We start from the raw sequence: 20,608 nt of genomic DNA, 5'->3' as shown, positions 1-20,608 counted from the left end.
TCCATGGAGTAAAGAGAATTATAACTAACTGAACTTTGAATTACTATTTGCCAGCTCATGGCATCGTCAACATCCACGATTGCTTGGCCTCACACTTGGAAGTCACCATTGCGCTTACACAATAAATACATAAACAAAAGATAGTCACCTGGGTTCCATCAATTGCCTCTAGAGGGAGCCAAAACCGCACGCAAACGTTCTTTTGTGGCCTACACTTAAACAGAAGCACTCTGACATTTACAAGCTCCATTTTCTGTAGCACACTTCAATATCCTCCGGGGGCGGGGCTCACCCTGGACTGGTCACCAGACAATTGCCAGGGCACAATTAGGCAGGTTGGCGCATCCGCCTCACAGTTCATAGGTCATGGCTTCCAATTAAACTGGTGCAATCGGAACTGAGCCTTATTGCATGAACTGATAAAGTCTTCGCTAAAGAAGTTAAGAGAGGCCGAATGTCCTCTAGATCTTGGATCTATCATTTGGATCTCGTATTCACGTTGTTGCCCAGGTTGAGAACGTGAATGCTTGGTGTTGTTTTTTTTTTTGTGTAAAGATAATGCTGTCGTTGCTGTCGGATGAATGAGAAGATGCTGAGTGTTCTTTCTAGGGAGTGTCGACATCTTTGCGGCGCAGCTGCCAGGTAACAGATCACTGTTCCCCCTGCCCCTCCCCTGTTTCGCTCCCTGGAGGCGAGGGGGGTTGTTTGCAGGATTATTTGACTTGAGGACAACAATACTGATGAGCATTTGTCTTCATATTAGATGAACAGCATCCACGATTCAAACAGGTCTCTTTCAATGAATCAGGGTTCTCTAAACGTTTTCACACGAGTGCCACATACAAAAAAAATCACAAAATCCTGAATTGAAGTTCTGAAAATTGTTGAGCAAAATAAGGCAGGAGAAGCACTGAAGATGATGACGACGTACTGTCAAGACCATGAGGCACACCTGGACAAGACACGAGTGGCTGGAGAGAGCTGATTGGTCCACACAAGGGACAGGGCTGACAAGAAACAGGAACCTAAAGAAAAAACATGACAGAACATGAAACAAAGCAAAATCGAACCAAAACAAATTCAACAGAAACAGATCGGACACTTGAACATCTTTCAAATTCTCCTCCTCGCTAAATTATTCCCCATGAGGACAATAAAAACATACGACTGGTCTTGGGGGCTCAACCTTGGACGTCCTTGCAATAAAATTTGAAGTTTTCAAGTAGGACAATATTAGCGTTGAGTGAGGATGACGATGGTGAGATGAAGATGACGAGCAAGCTTTCAGTGTCTCTGAGGTTCAATTACGCCGCCGCCGCCTGCATGACTCCATTCAGCCTTCATTAGTGTCGCCAGGGTGTACGACGTCTCAAGTGTGTGTGACACACATGCACACACACACCCCTACACACACACACACACACACACACGCAATAAGTGCTGGCATGTCCAAACATGTACGTAGATACAAAAGTGTAAACGGCTTTGCTTGCTTACTGCTTGAGCGCGGGGACTCATGCATGTTCCTGTGTGGAGAAGCCAGAACACAAACACTGGGGGGAGCCCACCCACCATTTCAGGCGACGGATGACGGTGACCAAAACCATGACGAGGACGCAGAGAAAAACACAAACGAGCCCGATTAATATTCAGCCGTGGAGGAATGAGCCAGCGTTGTTGGTTAGAGAAGCGCAATGAATGTTCATCAGTTGTCAGTGGGCCTCGGTTGCTATGGCAACTGGCTGATGCTTTGTTGACAAGTGGCTCAGGTGTCCTGCGTAATAGATGCCCCGGCGCCCCCTTTGCAGAGGTCACTTCTGGTAATTGGTCACGCCACAGCCCTAGCGTTTTCATTTTATGATTTTTATGAAGAGAACTACGAGTCGCTGCTCTTTTAATTAGCTTGACATGGAGAAGGCGATTAAGCTTTCTCTAATCTGAGCTGCGATCTGCAGCACATGGCGGGCGGTCCGATCATCCGCGCTCACCTGCGCCACAACACTCGCTAATCATATTTTCCGCCATCCCGTCGCAGCTGCGGGCAGATTATGTGAGCGCTTCATTGAATCAGCAACGACAGCACTTTCCAAACAATCGGACATCTTGTCAACATTTGGGTGGCGGCTGAGCGGGCCGTCGATCCCAGCTGACTTTATGATTTTGTTTAGAACCCCGGACAGGTCACCAGTTTGTTTTTGTTTAGTTTTTTTTATTCTTTTTGGACATTTAGCAAAACAGTGCAGAAACATCCAAAGCAAAAATAACAGCCACCGATCACAACGAAAGGGAAAGCAAAAGAGAGAGATGATTACAGAGTTGATTTAACACATCCTTCTCTCACACGGGTTGATATTTTACGCACCCAGATGAATAATTTACTGAAATAAATACACATATAAATAAATACATAAATAGGAGTAAAATGTCATATAGTATACAGAAGGCTTCAATCAGAATTTAAATGAAATAAAAGAGCATGAAGGCAATTTTACAGCAGTTTCTAAAGTCAAAAGGCATTCGCGGCTATGCTAGTTGATTTATTTTGCTACCTTGCGATGTGAAGAGCCAAAATCTGGTTTAAAGCTAAACATGCGTCAGCGCGCTAACAGGGATGAACGAGATTCCGAAATGGGATGCAAAAAAAAAAAAAAAAATGCCAAGTGTGCATCGGATGTCGAGTCAACGTTATGACGACATCACTCGAATGATTTTTGATGTCATCGTGATGTTGAATTGATATCCGATGCCCACTGGGTGTCCTCCTGGGGCAAAAACGCTTGAAAGCCCCCCCCCAACAGCACGGGCCCCTTTGAGTTCATTGCTGTCATATTATTATTATTTCTTGAGAGATTTTCATAGTTTCTTTCGACAACATATTCTAAAAGCAAACATCATCGCAATTTTTGATGGAGATTTACAGCCGTCCAGTTTCGACCGCATTTGTCCTCAGTTGACTTAAAGTTGGACTGGTCGCCGTCCAATTACAGGGTGCATATAGACAAATTATCGACTGGTCGCCAGTCACTGTCAGGGCACATATTGGTCGCATATAGAGAACGGGCTGGTTGCCAAAGAGACAAACACGGATTGACATTCACAGCTGTCGAGTCTCGAGTGTAGCTGGGTCGAAGACGGAATTAGCCCAGATTGGAGCCCGCAACCTCAGAAACGCGAGGCAGAGGCACTGACCACTCGCTGGCCGTGCAGCGGTCGAGGTGGCGGGTGAGTCCGGGCGAGTTGTGTGCGGCGGTCGGGCAACGTTTGCAGCGGAAGTGACGCTGGCGCGCCTCGGCGCCGGTGAAGGCCTCGCCACACGTTTGGCACGAGTGCGCGCCGGCGGCTCTGCTCAGGTCGATGGGGGCGTGCCGCATGGCAACGTGTTTGCGCAGGCAGGCGTGACGCTTGAACTTTTTGGCGCACTGAGTGCACTCATGCGGGTCCTCTCCTTCGGAACCGGACTCGGAGGAGCCCGGGGCAGGTGCCTCCTCCGGGCGCCCCTTAGGCTCCGCCTTGGGCTTGTGCCAGCGGCGGTGCGACGCCAGGTTTGCGGGGCAGCTGAACACCTTGTCGCACTCGGGGCAGCGGTACTCCACCCGGACTATTCTGGAGCAGCGGTGCTGAGCCAGACCGAGCGGGTCGGCGTACGCTTCCCGGCAGAGCTGACACACGAACTCGCCACGTGGGGGCCCGCCGTCACTTCCGCCCGAAGAGCGGTGCTCAGCCGCCGGAACGGCCCGGATCTTCAGTCCCAGAACGGGAGAGGTGGTGACGTGGTCTTCAAAGTGCAGCTTCCGGATGCTTTTGGCTCTCTTGGCGGCCGGTTTGACTTTGCGCTCGGGGTCGGCGGTTCGTTTGGCGGCGGTGCTGGAGCCCATGTTGAAGAGGTGCCCCAGGGCGGTGAGCGCGGCAGGGAAGGCCTCGGCCGTCACCGGTGAGGCCAAACCCAAAACCGGGTGCCTCTCGGCTTCCTGCTCACCGCTCGCCGGCCGAGTCGGGCTGCAGAGTGTCCGGTACCCCCCCTCCGGGATGCCGAAGCGGATGGCTCTGCTCTCGCGCTCCGGTGCCACCGCCAAGGCCAACGGTGGCACCGGCCAGCGGGTGCACATGGATGCGCGTGCGCGCTCTTGCCATGAAGCCCCTGACGGTTTCCGCTTCTCCGCTTCATCCTTGCATCTTGAGCGGTACGAGACCAGGTTGAGCCGTTTGCTCCTCTTGACCAGGAAACCTCTTGGCATGTTGACCAGCTCAAGGCACTTTAGTGGGTGTGCTGAGTGGGGGGGGGGGGTGGTAATACAGGACTAAGGGAGGGGGTCGGGTCTCAGCGGGTCTCTGCTGCTCCTCGTCAACTACACCCTTTTTAAGGCCGTATTGAACCCCTCCCTCCTCCCTGTTGCTTCGTTTACCACCAATCAGAGGGAGGTTACTCGCCCCCCTCCCTTATTCTCCCTCTTGAATTGGAAAGAGGAGGAGAGTGTGTGTCGGTGTGTGTGCTGATGAGGGCAGACTGCAAGCAGATGTACCTGTGGGCTTTTATGTGTGTGTGTGCACGCACACCCCCCCACCCACACACACACGCACACACACAGTCTCCTCCCCTGAGAAGGCAACTCCCCCACGCATGTCGTCGACCCGGGCACACGCCACAGCGGCCTGCTTTTACGCTTGGATGACTTCTTGTCAGCCTCATGACAACACAGTGCCACCTTTGTCTGACAAGCTCATTTTGTTGTGTCAAATTAATTTGCTCAAGTCGACCCAACACAAGTGGATTCATATCGCACTGTAAGGACAAGTACAGTAGAGAAAAAAATATTTAAAAAAAAAAATCCTAGAAACTAAACTATGTGCAACTTTAAGCCAATATCACACAAAGTCAAACACACACACACCGCCATGTGACCTCTGACCCTTTATGTCGTTTCCTTTTCACGGCAGTGAAGTCTTTGTGATGCAAAGCAGTCACCGTCTTCATCCATTACGCATGAGTGCGTCCGACACACGCGAGCACGCACTTTTGAGACTGGTCTTCAATGAATGATAATTGACCGTGCTTGTTTCGTCAAATCTTTCAAATAGTATTCAAGTTAATAATAGAAAATGCTCTTCTCAAACTAAATTGTCATAATAATAAAGACAACAAAGCTATTTGTACGTTTCAACACATTGTGACGCTAACGTAACGGATTTGACGGGATGACCTGTCGTCACACCAGCTGTTTGCTTTGATTTGCTTTGAGCCCGCGTGTGTGTGTATGTGTGTGTCTGAGCGAGAGCGCGCCTCATTAGCATACAGCTGTGAAGTAACCCTGTCATCCATTTATGGAACTGCAAAACAAGATTGATCCAATTTTTTGGTGACGAAATTACAGCTCGCTCATGCTTTGTAACGAGATAATAATTAATAAATGTGCATATTTTCAGAATTTTTTAATTAGCAGTTGTTATTACAAGCTTATTGAGCCAAAGATACACAGGTCCGGCCCACTTGAGATCGAATTGGCCTCTGAACTCAAATGAGTTTGAAAGTGTCTGGACTTCTGTGTGTGCTTTGCGTGCCACCTTCGGTCAAATGTGATGATGATGATGCTGAAGTCACCTGTGATGATGTCACAAGTTGTCAGGGCAGGTGAACATGGGCAGCAGGTTGCGGTTGAAAGACAAATATTTGGCCGCGTTGATCCTCAGCGACGCTCTGCTGGTCGGGTTCTTCATCAGGTCGCGAGGGGCGGCGGTCTGAGGATCCTCGCAGTCAACCTGCCGGTGATCAGGCCGGTCAGCGTGAGTTGGTAAGGACGAGGGGGAGGTTTGGTTTTTGTTTGGGTTAAAATTCGGGCGTGACAAACCTTGGCGTCGGCCTCAAGAAGCTCCTCCTCGAAATCGGAGAAACGGTCGTGAAAGATGGCCAAACACCAACTCTGCCTGAAGAAGCTAAAACAACAAGTGCAGACTTGAGACACGATCGCTCTCTGGCGGCACGGACTCGTTTAACGACACAACAAGCAGCACTTTGCCAGATCAAATTAGTGACTAATTTGTTCCCTAAAAAAAGGCTTCAAGCACTTTATTTATAACAAGCATATGTGAGAGAGAGAGAGAGAGAGAGAGAGAGAGAAAGAGAGAATAAGAGAGAGAGAGAGAAAGAGAGAGCGAGAGAGAAAGAGAGAGAATAAGAGAGAGAGAGAGAGAGAGAGAGAGAGAGAGAGAGACAGAGAGAGAGAGAGAGAGAAAGAGAGAGAGAGAGAGAGAGAGACACATCAAAATTAATCCAACTGACTGAATGAATCCATTTTTGGATGTCTTCATCCACACACCTTGCATGTCCACAGCAGGGCCAAAATATCTTTCTCCTCTTGTTGTCGGCTTTGTGAGTGTGTGTGTGTGTTTCAAGTAGTGTGTGACCTGCTTCTGATATTCCAACACAAATGACCCCCCCTGCCCCCCGTGCTTAGAAGCTCCTCGCAGACATGCCCGCCTATTGTCCGCCGCCTGCTAATCTGTTTATGCATCCCCCCAATCTGTCTTTGTGGATGGGGCAGGCAGGACAAAGCAAAAGGGCGAATCTACTCACCGCCACTCGTCACCCCCTCCCTCGTAGCCCCCCCCCTACCACAAAACAACGACACCCCCCCCATTGCCACAACAGTGGGTGGCTGGGCTGACTCGTAAAGTCATTGTGGGGCGGACAGGTCATCAGCAGCAGTTAAACAACATTGATTGACCACTGAGGTTGGGTGTGGGGGGAGTGTGCATGGGTGTGTGTGTGTGCGTGTGCGTGTGTGTGTACCTGTAGAGGTCGTGTATCTGCTGCAGGTGCAGTCTGACCAGCAGCTGTCCAAGGAGCTGCTGATGTTTGCCGTAGAGACACATCAGGTTGTGTACGGGGAGCGGCTTGAAGGACAAACACGTGATGGTCTCCACCACCTGGTTGCGGTCCAGATACAAGCAGAAGTAGTCGCCGCTCTCCGGGCGGCCCGTCGCGATGCGCCGACCCTGACGACGCGGCACAAAAAAAAAAAAATTCTTATACGAGGCTCAAAGGGCTAAGACACACGTGTTAAATGCGCAGGGGGACGTACGGGTCCATCGGAAGGTCCCTGTGGGGTGCTGGCGACCGGTTTGGTCACGTGAAGATAGTTTAGTCGTCCGGGTAACTTGCCACCTGCGCACATGCAAACATGTTATGTCGAAACGTCAAAATGTTTGACTTTTACTATTTCCCCCAACTTTATATTTTAGTTCTTGGGCAGCATTTCCAATTTTGTCTCAAACAAGCCTCACACGTTTCCGCAGTTGAAGCACCGTGATGGGGGTCATGTGACCACAGAGAGCCCGCGTTTGTGTCACCTTCATGTGACCTTGTGTGTGTGGAGGCTCGTCACAATAAGAGTGGCCGGACATGAAAACAGCAGCAATGAAGAACGGGCACTCTTTGACACTTGATTAGGAACACAACAATAATGACATCCAATCCAAAAATGGAACCTTTCCAAAAGACAATAACGTTCACTATTCATGTACTTTTGTGTTTATTATTTTCATGTTGATCTTGATAAAGACCGATTGTTTGATGAGATGCTACGAGCCTTGCGCGCACACTCTATCAAAGTAATGTTTTTTTTTTTAATTGGTTTTAAATGGATGGATGAATAAAGTACACACTCACGCCTGAATTTCGAGTTCCGTGTTTTCAGTGTAGTGTCACTTTGGGCAGCGGCACGCCGAGTCGTTCACAGAACAGAGAAAACATGCCTGTCAGTATTCTTCTAGGCTCTGTTTGTATGAATTGCTGCTCGACATGTGTTGTTTATAACATATATGCCAGTTTATGTTCGCCCATCTATGGCAGTTTGTATCAGCATGCCCAAATGACGTCTGGAAAGTATCGCCCCCAATGAACGCCACTGTATCTCTTGGTAAGCTAGGCATAAGCGTGTTGCGTTGACGCGCACCTTGGATTTTGGGCCGCTTGTAAATGGGAACGAGGCGGTCCACTGCGTTTGGCATCTTGCAGGGGGCCTCCAGCGTGGGGTCAAAGTGCCTCAGCAACATGGCCGCCAGCTCCTGACCCACCTCCTTGGAGTTGAAGTTGGCATGCGACCACTCGTCGCTGTAGTACGAGCGAGAGAACTTGGTGAGCGGGCCGGCTCCCCAGATGGCGGCGTCGTTGGTTCGGAAGGCGCCGTCGATGACCAGCCGCCCGTCGAACACCAGGAAGGAGCTGTTGATGCTGCTGAAGGCGTCGTAGTCCACGCCTCGGCTGGACAGATTGATGAACACCTGATGGGAAGACAATAATGTGTAATTGCTGAGAATAGAAAGAATCATTGATGCTTGATGTGGACTTACGCCGCAAGGCAGGCGGAGTGGTTCTGAGGCGGTGCTGAAGGAAACGCACGTGAGAGGATCAGGATGGTCGCCGTTGTTCATCTGCATCAGAATGCAGTCATGGTGGATGCAGACCTGAGCCTTCTTCAAAGCCGCCATCACCGCGCTCTCCACCCCGGCGTCGGGAAAGTATAAACCTCTTTGCTCGGTGGGTGAGTTCATTTCGGGAAGTGAGTCACTGGCCATGCTGGGTTCGTGCGGCGGGGTATTTGTGGCGTTACTATGGGGAAGCGGGTCTGTAGAAGCGCCATTCTCCAGAATCGGACTGCTGGTGGCGTCCATCTGATTGGCTGAATTGTCGATGATGTCACTTCGAGGCGGCGACTCATTTGTGACGTCACTTTGAGGCAGTGAATCATTCGTAACATCAACCTGACCAGGTGAATCATCAGCATCATCGATTTCACGAGGTGAATCATTGGTGTCATTAATATTGGGAGGCGGGTCCGGGGTCACATCAGCTTCAGGAGGCGGGTCATTGGTGAGGTCGCTCTCACGAGGCGAATCATTAGTGACGTCACTTTCACGAGACGACTCATTATTGAGGTCGCTCTCACGGGGCGAATCATCAGTGATGTCACTTTCATGTGGCGAATCATTAGTGACGTCGCTCTCACGGGGCGAATCATTAGTGACGTCACTTTCATGAGGCGAATCATTAGTGACGTCGCTGACGACGTCCCGAGGAGACTCATTCTCATTGGTGACGTCACCCTCAGGGGGCGGGTCATTGGTGACGTCGCTTTCACGAGGCGAATCATTGGCGACATCACTCTCAGGAGGTGAATCATTAGTTACGTCGTTTTCACGAGGCGAATCATTGGTGACGTCACTCTCAGGAGGTGAATCATTGGTGACGTCACTCTCATGAGGCGAATCATTGGTGACGTCACTCTCAGGAGGTGAATCATTGGTGACATCACTCTCACAGGGCGAATTATTGATGACATCACTCTCACGAAGCGAATCATTAGTGTTGTTGATCTCAAGAGGTGAATCTTTGCTCACACCACTCTCATTCAACGGCTCTTTGATTTCATCACTGTCAGGCGACAAGTCGTTGGTGACAGCGCTCTCAGGCGTGTGGTCATTTGTGCCCTCACTGGCCGGCGGCCAATCCTTGGCTGCGGCGTGCTTGGGAGGCGGCAGCACCAGATGGATGCAGGATCCGCGCACGCCGATCCGGAGTAACATCTCCACGGTGGTGAAGACGTCGAGGCCGTTTCCGTAGACGATGGCGTTATCTGCAGGGTGGCGAAAGTGTCAGTGGGATGCTTTCAACATGCCACAAGTCTTTTTTTTTTTTCTTGCGTGTGCGAGTACCTTTCCTCCTCACAAAGTTTTCGAGCAGCCACTGTCGAGCCGCGTTGCAGTCGTGCGGGTCGTTCAGGGTGAATAGATTGGAGGGCACGGGGTCGGTGTACGTGGAAGGAAAGGACGGCTCCTCCTGCGGCTCATTAGTGTCGGGTCGGTCGTGATTTACTTGCTTCGGACACGGCACCTGAACAAACAAATCAGCTCATCACATTTTACGTCCGATTTCCACAGAAATGTTTTTATGGTATTTAATTATACGAACGATCAGACGGATTAAGCGACCTGGTACTGCTGACCGGTGCAAAGGACGAGGTAATCGTAGGGAACCCTGGCGCCGCTGGAAACCACCACATGTTTGGATTTCCTGTTGATGGCGACCATCTTGGCCGCAACCTCGGAAACGCAGGAGCGCAGCGGCAGATGTGCCATTTCTCTGTTGCTGTAGGCGTGGCTGAAGGGGGCGGGGCCGCACAGTCAGAACACAAGTGAATGTGCTTCCGGGCGGCAAAAACAAAAGCGTTCTCAGAAAAGCTCTCACTTGCCTGGTGGACAGGAACTTGACGCCGGCCAGGCCGCAGTCGGCAGGGAAGCCATGCGTGGAGATGAGGGTGAGGTTGTTGAATCTCAGGTGAGGGCTGCACAGATGATAGACACTTGAGCCACTTGGCAACACCAAGAACAATCTTGTTATTAATACTAATCTTATTATTATTATTATTATTATTATTAATACTACTAATAAAAAACAATGCTGCCAATGCCATCAAGTTGAGACAAGGAGAAAAGTGTTAATCTGCAACAGAAGGAGGATTGAGGTGAATGATGGCCGCTCGCATGCAAATGAGACGGCGCTGTGTTATCAGCCGTGAACAGACGGCCGGCATGACCCCGCAACGCAGCTCTTTATCCGTCTGACCTTGTCCCGGAGAGGAGCGGGGTGCGACGGGCTAACGGCTACCTGGAGGGAGATTTAAACTCTGTTAGGGCTATCCACGACAGTCAGATTGTTCGAGTCCCAAATCCTCAATCACTAAGATTAAAATGTCAACTAAAAATCCCCATATAGCCTCAGCGGCGCTGTTGGAACGCCGGTGGTTTGGGCCAGCCTTACACGAGGCCCTCCGCAGGCCCGCCCTGAGACATCATCCACCCTGGCATCAGTTGGGCGTACACCAACGGCCTCATTAGTCAACTCGTTAGCGGCGGCAAACACGGGCGCTGAGGGCCACACAGTGGAGGCTGATTAAAGGATATGCTCGGCGCCAAACAGCCGGGCTCCACGCCGACATCTCGCCAGCCGAGCGCTCCTCACGAGCACCCGCCCTCTTGCCTGCCAGCTATCAGCTGCTCCTTCAGCCTTACGGAAGCCACCGTCAGATCGCTTCTCGGTTGGCTACATTCTGTTTCACATTTGAAGGAGTCATGACTCGGAAGTTGTCGGCTTTCCACTCGCGTGAAGATTTTTGGTGGGAAATATTGAACACCCTAAGATTGTCGGCCCCAACCCGTTTGGGACCGCAAAAATGACGCATGATGGGCACTCGGGACGTGTATTAATGTTATTAAATAATATATGGCGTGACATCATTAAAAAAAAATGTAGGTTGTTAAATGTAGGTCAGTGCTTTTAATCCGTTCTTGCTCCTTAAAGGACGGTGGCCTACGTGAGAGACAAGTTCATCGGCGGGATAATTGACTGGCGGAATAGTTGACATACAAATTGACAGACGGGATTAAATGCATCAAGCTGCGCTCAGACTGCGTGTTTACGCATGTGGTGCATTGTGGGAGTTGTTGTCGCTCACCCCACTTGATCATCACTGTCACTTTGTGCACACCAGCACGGCCTAGTTTACACTCTCTGTGGACGTGACCCACAGATGGCGTGGGTGTGTGCGTGTGTGTGGGCGTGTGTACGGGGGCTAATGGGGTTAATGGCCACCAGCAGTAAATCTTTGCCTGGGGCGTCCAATCAGAACAACCTGACTTTGGAAGATGACTCCAGCCACGTGCAGAAAGGTTTCTCCGAACAAATGATGCTGTAAACACACCAGAAACAAAGCACCTCGAGGAAGGACAGCCCCGTGTCCGACGCCCCCACCAGGACGATCCTGGCGTTGACCGTGACCTTGGGCTCCATGGTCAGCTTGCGGCTGATGAGGTTGAGAGCAAACGGAGCCTGAGGGACAAAAAAAAAAAAAAATCACAAAGACTTTGTGCAAATACTTTGAAGGCCACCATGCTCAAGACGAGCGCTTAGGTGTGCAAGCGCAAAAGCGTCCGTTGTGATGTAATTGTGCGTGACACAATAGCGAGCTTCAATAGCCAGCGCAGGCGCTTTGACTTTCAACAATTCAACGACACAAGCTCTTAGTATCTCTTATCTGCACGCAGGCAGAGCAGGCGGGCGCTCACGTTGCCAACAAAACATGTCAATGTGCACGCCGGGCTAAATATTTACTTCACATTAAAGTCAATCACGCAACACAAACAGATGCGAGTCCCATCTTTATCTTCTTCACCGAGGTGGCAAAACTAATCACGCAGTGTAAAAGGAAAAAAAAAAAAAAAGACCTTACAAGTTTTAATTTTGTCTTCTTTTTTCCCACCTGTTCGTCAGTGATGCTCCTGGCAGGAGCGTTGGCGCCGAGCTCCTTGAGAGGGTAGATGATCTGACGGCGGGGACGCACGGGGACGGCGCAGTCCAGGATGAAGTCCAGATGATCCACGCAGCAGTCCTGAGAGCACAAGAGGAAACGCGCTCACTTGCGCTCCAATCGCAACCCGTTCTCCGGGGACGCCGTCGAGCGCACCTCCTGGCCCGAGCCGAGCGGATACACACGATGGTAGAGGCTGGATTTGCCGGCCAGCCGCAGTGTCTCCTTGAACAAATGCCGGCTGAAGTGTTGGAAGCAGCGGCGGAGCACAAAGTGACGCAGCCGAGCGTGCTCGTGGACGTCGTGATAGCTGAAGTAGATGAAGTTCTCGATATTGTAGCGGGCTCGGATGTACTCCATGTCCTGATGGGGCAACAACAGATGCCGTCACAACACACCATGTTTGCACAGGTGCATTATCAAGGCTTCTATCGCAAAAAAATGTAAAAAAAAAAAAAAAAAAAGCCTGATTGGATGCCCCGTTGAAACAAAGTTGCGGAAGCGTACCGTCTCGTCTCGGGTGACCAGCATCCCCACCACGGCGCCGTCCACGTCGGCCACGAAGGCCTGCAGGGGACACTCGACCTACGGCGACATTTGCATTAGCTCAAGTTGAGCATGACAACAGCTGCCGTTCCAATTAGCAGCGGCACCAAGATCAGGTTGCCGCATGCGTGTGCGTGTGTACCAACCACGTCGGTTTCATCGTTGAAGATGAGGTCCAGATCCTGTAGCAGGGCAGCTCTTCCCACCCTCACGCGACTCACCAGATCGACAAGGCCGTCCCGGTCGGACTCCAGCGCCAGTCGCACTTTGACGCTCCTGGAAGAACACCCCAAAACGTACAGCCACATGTTGAGGCCACGACGGGTACGGCGCGGCGCGGCGCGGCGCGGCCCACCTCAGACCGTCGCGGTGCAGGATGTAGAGGTCAGAGGCCAACAGCCTGCCGGGTCGCGGTGGAACTCTCAGGAAGTTCTGCAGGAGCGGGAAGTCCGGAGACAAGGTGGGGACGGTGATGATGCAGAAGTCCAGATCCTGATGGACCGTTCACCACATTGAGTGTTCTATTCGTCTTACGTCTTGAGTGTTACAAGGTTTGCAATACATGCATTGTGCGTGACTGTGATGTTTGTGGAACATTTGAGTTAAAGCCATGTGAGAGACAAAGTGCACACTCACCGGGAAGAGTTGGAATATGTATGGAATCAAGTCCAGTGATCTGGAAGAGGAGGAGGAGGAGCAGTGAAAGCAAGCTGCTGGTCGCTATGGCAACACAGCGACCTTCCATCAGCTCAGAACCAGCTGGTGGATCATCTAACTGCAAATCTTTACTTTGACCTTAGCTTGTCGTTGTGACATCCTCGATGTCAGGAATACATTCGGGGGGGGGCGTGATTTACGAGGCAAATGCAGGAAAAAAATGTAAGGGCCTCACCTTATCTCATAGTTCTTCTCTGAGAAGAAGAACTGAATACAGAAGGCGTTGGGTTCCTCTGAGATTTCTTCAGATGATGTGGAGAGAATCTCCTCGTCCTCCTCCTGGAGAGAACAGTCACTCAGTCTTTAAGTTCTTCTACGACCAACGTTATTTTTAAAGGTCCGAATAAACGGACTTCAGTTGGAGACTCTTTTTAAACCTCGCATTCTTCTTCTCCTTCCGGATCGGGTCCTTCAAGCGGGTCTTCCTCTGGTTCTTGCGGCGGTTTCGCTGCTTCACCTTGAAGAGGATCATGCTTAGCGTTTTCAACGTCGTCGTCGTCTGTGTCGTCAGCGTCCTGCTTGGGTTTGCACAAGCCGCCAAAATGCTTCAGGTTGAAATGTTCCTGCAGCCTCTTCACGTCCACCTCTGCAGTCACGCTGATGAAACCGGTGATGGTGCCGTCGCACTGCCGGGACAACCCCAACATTGTCATCACTTTCATTTTATGTGGCCCACTAAAGCAAATCAAGTGTTTTTACGCCATCTTTTTTAACAAATGGATTTTTAATTTGAATTTTGGTGGAAAATTTGCACCCAAAAACCGCACATTTCTTCACTTTTTACAGATAAGAAAATTTCTTTCCTCCCCAAATCCATTCTTACCATACAATGAACTCACGGTTCCCTTTTCGCAGATTCGATGCATGACGGGATTTTGCAGTATTTATTTTTCCACATGCATTAAGTGTGCAAGACACAATACACACCTCGCACACGGCGGCGTGGTTGTTCTCGTCCTGGGCCTCGATGAGTTCCGACAGGAAGTACGGCCGCTGCATGATGGACAAAATCTTCGTCTGCTGAGCCACGATGTGCATGACGTCATCGTGGTCTTCAACTCTGACACAGGCAATGCTTAATTCAACACTTGACATTGTGTACCTCATGAAATAGCCAATTAGTCGAATGTTAAATCAGCCTCCATCTAAATAAAATCTATTCTGCCCCCCAGTGGCCGAAATATTCACTGCAGCAACAAAATAAATCTTAAAAATATATATATATACATTTATTTTTTAAAAGCAGCAAGTTTGCTTGAATGTATGCGCTTGTGTCAGTGTGTGTGTGCAATGTGAAATGTGAAAATGACCTGGCTGGCCGGACATAAAGTCTTGGACAAAGTCTCAGTCTGTGACACACGCATGCCATCAGCTCAGCTGCTTCATCATCTTCTTCTTCTTCTGCAGTCAGACGCTGCAGGGGCTTCAACAACTCGTCCAATGCCGCTTCTGCTTACACACAGACACACACACACACTGAGTTGAATGGAAGTTTGGGTCATTTAGAATGGGTTCGCCGATTTACCCAAGCAGACAGATGCTGAGCACACCAGGCACACAAAGTCCAGCTCAGCCGTGACGTTGAACACAGCACTGTGTGACACACACAGCACTCAATTGTTAGCAGAGATTCCCAACAACCGTGTACTTAATTGCTCTAAAAATTATTGTTTTCCAACAAATAATGTATCCTTGTTAAATCATTGACTGTTTATAGCGTTGCCATTTGCTATGGTAGGCCCGTGACAGTGCTGATTAAAAGGACGGATGAAGTTCCCACTAAAGGCTCGGAAACCAAATGCACAAGCTAAACCACCACTGGTCTAACTGCAGGGAAGGTACTTGAGGATGTGCTGAAAGCTTGCGGTGGAGAAGGCGGTCTGGGATACGAACAGATGAAGGAAGAGCGTGTTCCAAGGCTGAAAGGATGCCGAAAACAACAAAAACATGACAAGTCACGCACACACGGAAAGTGCAGTGGTTTTTTTTTTTTTTTATCAATGTACACAGCACACACCGTTAAGGCATCAGCTTTGAAATGTTTGCAGAGGAAAGATTCCCAGTTAGGTGGATCAACCAGCGCCGCGGCGGGATGGTCAAAGAATGATGCGTGGGCCATCACATCATCCTCCTCGTTGGCCAAGGTCACCGCCAGGTTGGCCTTTTCCCTACGCAAGGGCAGAAGAAGAGAAAAGTCATCTCGACCATTTAGACCAACAGCACGTTCTTTGCACTCACAGGAGTTGAAGTACGTTTTCGTGTCCAAAAAGCTGCACGTCTTCAGGGCGGATGAGGTGTTCAATGGCCTCGGCATCCGCACATTCACTCCTCCTGACGGTCACTCTTGCCACTTGACCGCTGCTTGAGGTGATTGTGTTCTTCATCTTGTCTTTAAACGACTTCTGCTTCAGCTTCTACTGCCACAAATACATTGTTTTAATTTCCAAGCATCTGAGACAGTAACCACACACAAGCCTGAAAGCGTGAATAAAAGGTTTGACCAACTTTGTAGTTTTAAAACAACTGTCTCAACTCGTAGTCCCGTGAGACTTCAGGAGTTGAGTTTAAAGATAAATTAGTGAAAAGAAAACAACTTGTAATAACCTACTTTTTCTCATTCCTAACGTTTCAAAACATTCACGCGCTCATGTTCCTGGGACGCAAACGTCGTTGTTATGGTAACTGGAGGTCGCAAAGCATTCTGGGAAGAGTCATGGCGATTTTGTGACGTAACCGAATGACGTCAGGAAAAATAAATAAAGTTATGAGAAAACTATTTTAAAATATACAATCACACTCATACTTCTGAATAATGTCCAAGCCATTATTTATTTTTAAGGAAATAAAAATCGTTGTGATGGCTAAACTGATGTTACAAAGCATTCTGGGAACTGTCATGGTGGCGCGCGTGTACTCTTCAAAACGTTTCGGCGCCTCTCTGACTTATTGACTTTTTTGGGGGTGTTATTCTAAGAATATAATCGACTAGTTCCTGACACCTTTGTTCGGCAAAATGGCTTCGACGGCAGCTGGCAAGCAGCGAATTCCGAAGGTGGCGAAGGTAAAATAAAACGCAAAGAGAAGGACGGCGGTGCTGGCTGAGCTAATGCTAATGCTAATTCAACGTTAACAAGTGAACAGCTCTTTGACTTTCGTGGCCAAAGTCAACGTTCAATGTTTTTGTGTTTCAGGTGAAGAACAAAGCTCCGGCGGAGGTGCAGATCACCGCCGAGCAGCTCCTCAGGGAAGCCAAAGAACGAGAACTCGAACTTCTGCCGCCGCCACCAAAACAAAAGATCACCGACAAGGAAGAACTCAACGACTACAAGCTGAGGAAGAGGAAGGTGTGCAGCCACACGGGAGGATGGACACCAAAATATACTATTGGTTTTCTCCTGAGACTTTGCTTATTTTGCAGGCGTTTGAGGACAACATCCGAAAGAACCGCACAGTAATCAGTAACTGGATCAAATACGCACAATGGGAGGAAAGCCTGACGGAGGTCCAGAGGTAGTTCATCCAAACATTCTAAATGGTTCTTAAATTTCTGATATACATTTTTATTAATGATAGCCGCGAGTGGTGAGGGCCAGCAAAGCCTTCTATGTTGGTCTCATTTGCATAATAATCTCACATAGCCACATTTCTGGCCCCATTTTTTCCATCCGCTATGTTTTTTTTAATAGATTTATTAATCATTTCTGTTCAGTATACTGTATTTTGGGGTGCTGTTATATTGCTTTAAGGCGATTTTATTTTGTACCAAACATGAAGCCTGACCTGCCATCGACTATCTCCATCCTGTGCGCGACTTTTAGGGCTCGCTCCATTTACGAGCGCGCGCTGGACGTGGACCACCGCAACGTGACCCTGTGGCTGAAGTACGCCGAGATGGAGATGAAGAGCCGGCAGGTGAACCACGCGCGCAACATCTGGGACAGAGCCATCACCATCCTGCCTCGCGTCAACCAGTTCTGGTAATCAAAAAGCAAGGGCACATTGGTTGGGGTGGGGGGGGGGAATAGGAGGGGGGGCATTTTTATAACGACTTTGCTCGGCTGCAGGTACAAGTACACATACATGGAGGAGATGCTGGGCAACGTGGCCGGCTGCAGGCAGGCCTTTGAACGCTGGATGGAGTGGGAGCCCGAGGAGCAGGCCTGGCACTCCTACATCAACTTTGAGCTGCGCTACAAAGAGGTGGACAAAGGCCGCAGCATCTACGAGCGATATATCCTTCTCACGCTGTCGTTTAGTGTCGTGGCTGCAGTGCCTCATCCTTTTCCATCATTCACTGTCTTCTGCCAGCTACTGCTGCTCATTAAAAAAAAAAAAAAAAAAAAAAGCTGAAAACATTTTTGGGGAGGGGCAGGTAAAATAAGTAGTCTACTCACCCAAAAAAAAACAAAAAACAATCCTTAACTGGTGCGCACTCGTTATGGTCCACCCCGAGGTGAAGAACTGGATCAAGTACGCTCGCTTCGAGGAGAAGCACGGCTACATCGCTCACAGCAGGCAGGTGTACGAGCGCGCCGTGGAGTTCTTCGGCGAGGAACACGTGGATGAGATCCTTTTTGTTGCCTTTGCCAAGTTTGAGGAGACTCAGAAGGAGGTTGGTCGTCTCTCTTGTTCCTTTTGGCCGCAAATTAGTCTGGACTGACACGAGTGTTCATGATGTTTGTTCCTGTCAGTTTGAGCGCGTGCGCGTGATCTACAAGTACGCTTTGGACAGGATCCCCAAGCAGCAGGCCCAGGAGCTCTTCAAGAACTACACCATGTTTGAAAAGAAATTCGGAGACCGACGGGGCATCGAGGACGTCATTGTCAGCAAAAGGAGGTTCCAGTATGAGGAGGAAGTCAAGGTTTGTGTTTACATCTCCATCCGAGTCCCGCCACCGCCAGTGCTGTCCTCAACTCACTCGGGTGCGCGTGAACACCTAGGCCAACCCACACAACTACGACGCCTGGTTCGATTACCTCCGACTGGTGGAGAGCGACGCCGATCCCGATACGGTGCGAGAGGTGTACGAGCGCGCCATCGCCAACGTGCCGCCCATCCAGGAAAAGCGCCACTGGAGGCGCTACATCTACTTGTGGATCAACTACGCCCTCTATGAAGAGCTGGAGGTCATGGTGAGCTGGGAGCAGGGAGAAAATCATTTCGTATGCACCTAACAAGTACAAATACGTTGCAAAGGATCAATCTCACCTCAAAACTTGTCATATGCGATGGATCATTGGTGGAAGTGAAGAGCAGAAAATTTGGGTGGTCAAGCAATGCGATGCTCACTAATGATTGAGACTCTTTGTTTGTGCTTGTGGACAGGACGTGGACAGGACAAGGCAGGTGTATCAAGCCTGTCTGGATCTGATCCCTCACAAAAAGGTAATGCGTTGAACGACAACAATATCGGATTATGTTGACTTGACGGCCATCTTGTGCGTGGCAGTTCACCTTTGCAAAGATGTGGCTGCTGTACGGTCAGTTTGAGATCAGACAAAAGAACCTGCAGGGTGCCAGAAAGGTCATGGTAAGATTCACATTGGTCTTGCTTTACGTTAAACGTTGAAAATATGGAGTCAAAATGGGAACTTTTGGACTCTCCAGGGCACGGCGATAGGCAAATGTCCCAAGAACAAACTGCTGAAGGGCTACATCGAGCTGGAGCTTCAGCTGCGCGAGTTCGACCGCTGCCGGAAGCTCTACGAGAAATACCTGGAGTTCACGCCGGAGAACTGCACCACCTGGATCAAGTTTGCCGAGCTGGAGACCATCCTTGGCGATGTGGACCGGGCGCGCGCCATCTTCGAGCTCGCCATCGGACAGCCGCGGCTGGACATGCCTGAGGTACTGTCCCTTGCACACTTAGTTGAGTTTTTTTTTTTTTTTTGACCGGACTCCTCGAGCTTTAATGAAGTATGAAACGGTAGAACCCATAAGTGATCAGAATTGTTCAACTGAACCAGACAATGCAAAACTCCATAGACGGGCTAACATTCTGCAGTAATTCTCAACCTTCAACGCCGTCCTGGTGTCCTTCAGGTTTTGTGGAAGTCCTACATCGACTTTGAGATCGAGCAGGAGGAGTTTGGGAACACGAGGAACCTTTACAAAAGGTTGCTGCAGCGCACCCAACACGTCAAGGTGAGTCCCGCCCTCACGCGCAAACGCCATTCGTCGGGACAGTCGTCGGCTGACTTTGACTTTGCGTCTGCTCAGGTTTGGATCAGCTACGCCAAGTTCGAGTTGTCGCTGGAAGGAGGCGAGAGGCCGCGCAGGTGCCGGCAGATCTTCGAGGAGGCTAACAAGAGCCTGAGGAGCTGCGAGGAGAAGGAGGAGCGACTCATGCTGCTCGAGGCCTGGAAGGACTTCGAGGCCGAGTTTGGCTCAGACGGCGACATGGAGCGCGTCGCCATGCTGCTGCCCGAGAAGGTCAAGAAGAGAAGGAAGCTCACGGCTGAAGATGGGGTACGCCATCTTGCACGTTTCTTGAGGGGGGTCGAATCCAACCTGTTCATTCATTCAGTCAATCAAAAAAGTCCCCTTTTGCATTTTTATTGTCTTTGCAGTCGGATGCGGGCTGGGAGGAGTACTACGACTACATTTTCCCCGAGGACGCCGCCAACCAGCCCAACCTCAAGCTTCTCGCCATGGCTAAGATGTGGAAGAAACAACAGCAGGTGGACGACGACCGCGACCAGAGTCCGAATCCGGACCTTCGGGAAAAGACTCTGAGGAACGAGGAGACGGCCGCTGCCGCCCCCCCTGAAGACGTGCCGGAGAACTGTGAGGGAAGCAAAGTTACGCAAGAGGATAACGCTTTTGACGGCCGAGACGATGACGACAGCAGCAGCAGCGAGGACGAACAGGAGAAGGATGTTGACAAAAAGGAGAAGAAGAACACAAGTGATGAGGGTCAAGATTAGTTTTTTTCCCCCCTCCCCTATAGTCTTTGTAATGACTCCAACACAGTGGTTTTTTTTGT

The 20,608-nt window shown here is 50.0% G+C and overlaps 3 protein-coding genes across 3 annotated transcripts; 1 reads left to right on the top strand and 2 right to left on the bottom strand.

The window, feature by feature from the left end:
- Window positions 1-31: 31 nt before the first annotated feature.
- Window positions 32-16,267, bottom strand: cfap61 (cilia and flagella associated protein 61). Its single transcript, XM_088286295.1, has 26 exons — window positions 16,231-16,267; window positions 15,861-16,036; window positions 15,640-15,790; window positions 15,465-15,541; window positions 15,148-15,215; window positions 14,933-15,071; window positions 14,550-14,682; window positions 14,000-14,248; window positions 13,798-13,901; window positions 13,542-13,581; window positions 13,261-13,397; window positions 13,052-13,181; window positions 12,867-12,944; window positions 12,516-12,722; window positions 12,312-12,440; window positions 11,754-11,881; window positions 10,245-10,337; window positions 9,985-10,153; window positions 9,709-9,886; window positions 8,347-9,629; window positions 7,950-8,277; window positions 7,077-7,159; window positions 6,785-6,990; window positions 5,844-5,928; window positions 5,597-5,754; window positions 32-1,025 (listed from the first exon to the last, which is right to left on the bottom strand). The coding sequence occupies exons 2-25, from the start codon at window positions 16,004-16,006 to the stop codon at window positions 5,608-5,610; spliced, it is 4,488 nt and encodes a 1,495-aa protein (XP_088142421.1). The 5' UTR covers window positions 16,007-16,036; window positions 16,231-16,267; the 3' UTR covers window positions 32-1,025; window positions 5,597-5,607.
- On the bottom strand, window positions 2,282-4,277 carry insm1a (insulinoma-associated 1a). The gene has a single exon (XM_088286579.1). It carries the CDS (start codon window positions 4,233-4,235, stop codon window positions 3,138-3,140), a length of 1,098 nt encoding a protein of 365 aa, XP_088142705.1. The 5' UTR covers window positions 4,236-4,277; the 3' UTR covers window positions 2,282-3,137.
- A 246-nt stretch (window positions 16,268-16,513) lies between the features above and the next one.
- Window positions 16,514-20,598, top strand: crnkl1 (crooked neck pre-mRNA splicing factor 1). Its single transcript, XM_088286290.1, has 14 exons — window positions 16,514-16,683; window positions 16,814-16,966; window positions 17,041-17,132; window positions 17,441-17,599; window positions 17,687-17,853; window positions 18,056-18,234; window positions 18,314-18,484; window positions 18,564-18,755; window positions 18,949-19,008; window positions 19,073-19,153; window positions 19,231-19,470; window positions 19,666-19,767; window positions 19,843-20,091; window positions 20,193-20,598. Exons 1-14 carry the CDS (start codon window positions 16,636-16,638, stop codon window positions 20,547-20,549), a joined length of 2,250 nt encoding a protein of 749 aa, XP_088142416.1. The 5' UTR covers window positions 16,514-16,635; the 3' UTR covers window positions 20,550-20,598.
- Window positions 20,599-20,608: the final 10 nt, after the last annotated feature.

Source organism: Idiotropiscis lumnitzeri, chromosome 21, assembly GCF_059441095.1.
Source record: "Idiotropiscis lumnitzeri isolate Australia: NSW breed Sydney's pygmy pipehorse chromosome 21, RoL_Ilum_1.0, whole genome shotgun sequence".
NCBI classification, from domain to species: Eukaryota; Metazoa; Chordata; class Actinopteri; order Syngnathiformes; family Syngnathidae; genus Idiotropiscis; species Idiotropiscis lumnitzeri.
The sequence above is the reverse complement of the archived record's forward strand: the minus strand, read 5'-3'. Positions and strand labels throughout refer to the sequence as shown.

Bases quoted from the DNA above. Each gene is read 5' to 3' on its own strand.
- insm1a (XM_088286579.1), bottom strand. From the start codon at position 4,235: ATGCCAAGAGGTTTCCTGGTCAAGAGGAGCAAACGGCTCAACCTGGTC.
- cfap61 (XM_088286295.1), bottom strand. From the start codon at position 16,006: ATGAAGAACACAATCACCTCAAGCAGCGGTCAAGTGGCAAGAGTGACC. The intron at 6,991-7,076 runs GTACGTCCCCCT...CCGCGTCGTCAG, and splicing joins AGGGACCTTCCGATGGACCC to GGTCGGCGCATCGCGACGGG. The intron at 5,929-6,784 runs GTACACACACAC...TTGTTGTTTTAG, and splicing joins CAGATACACGACCTCTACAG to CTTCTTCAGGCAGAGTTGGT.
- crnkl1 (XM_088286290.1), top strand. From the start codon at position 16,636: ATGGCTTCGACGGCAGCTGGCAAGCAGCGAATTCCGAAGGTGGCGAAG. The intron at 19,154-19,230 runs GTAAGATTCACA...TGGACTCTCCAG, and splicing joins AGGGTGCCAGAAAGGTCATG to GGCACGGCGATAGGCAAATG. The intron at 20,092-20,192 runs GTACGCCATCTT...TTGTCTTTGCAG, and splicing joins AGCTCACGGCTGAAGATGGG to TCGGATGCGGGCTGGGAGGA.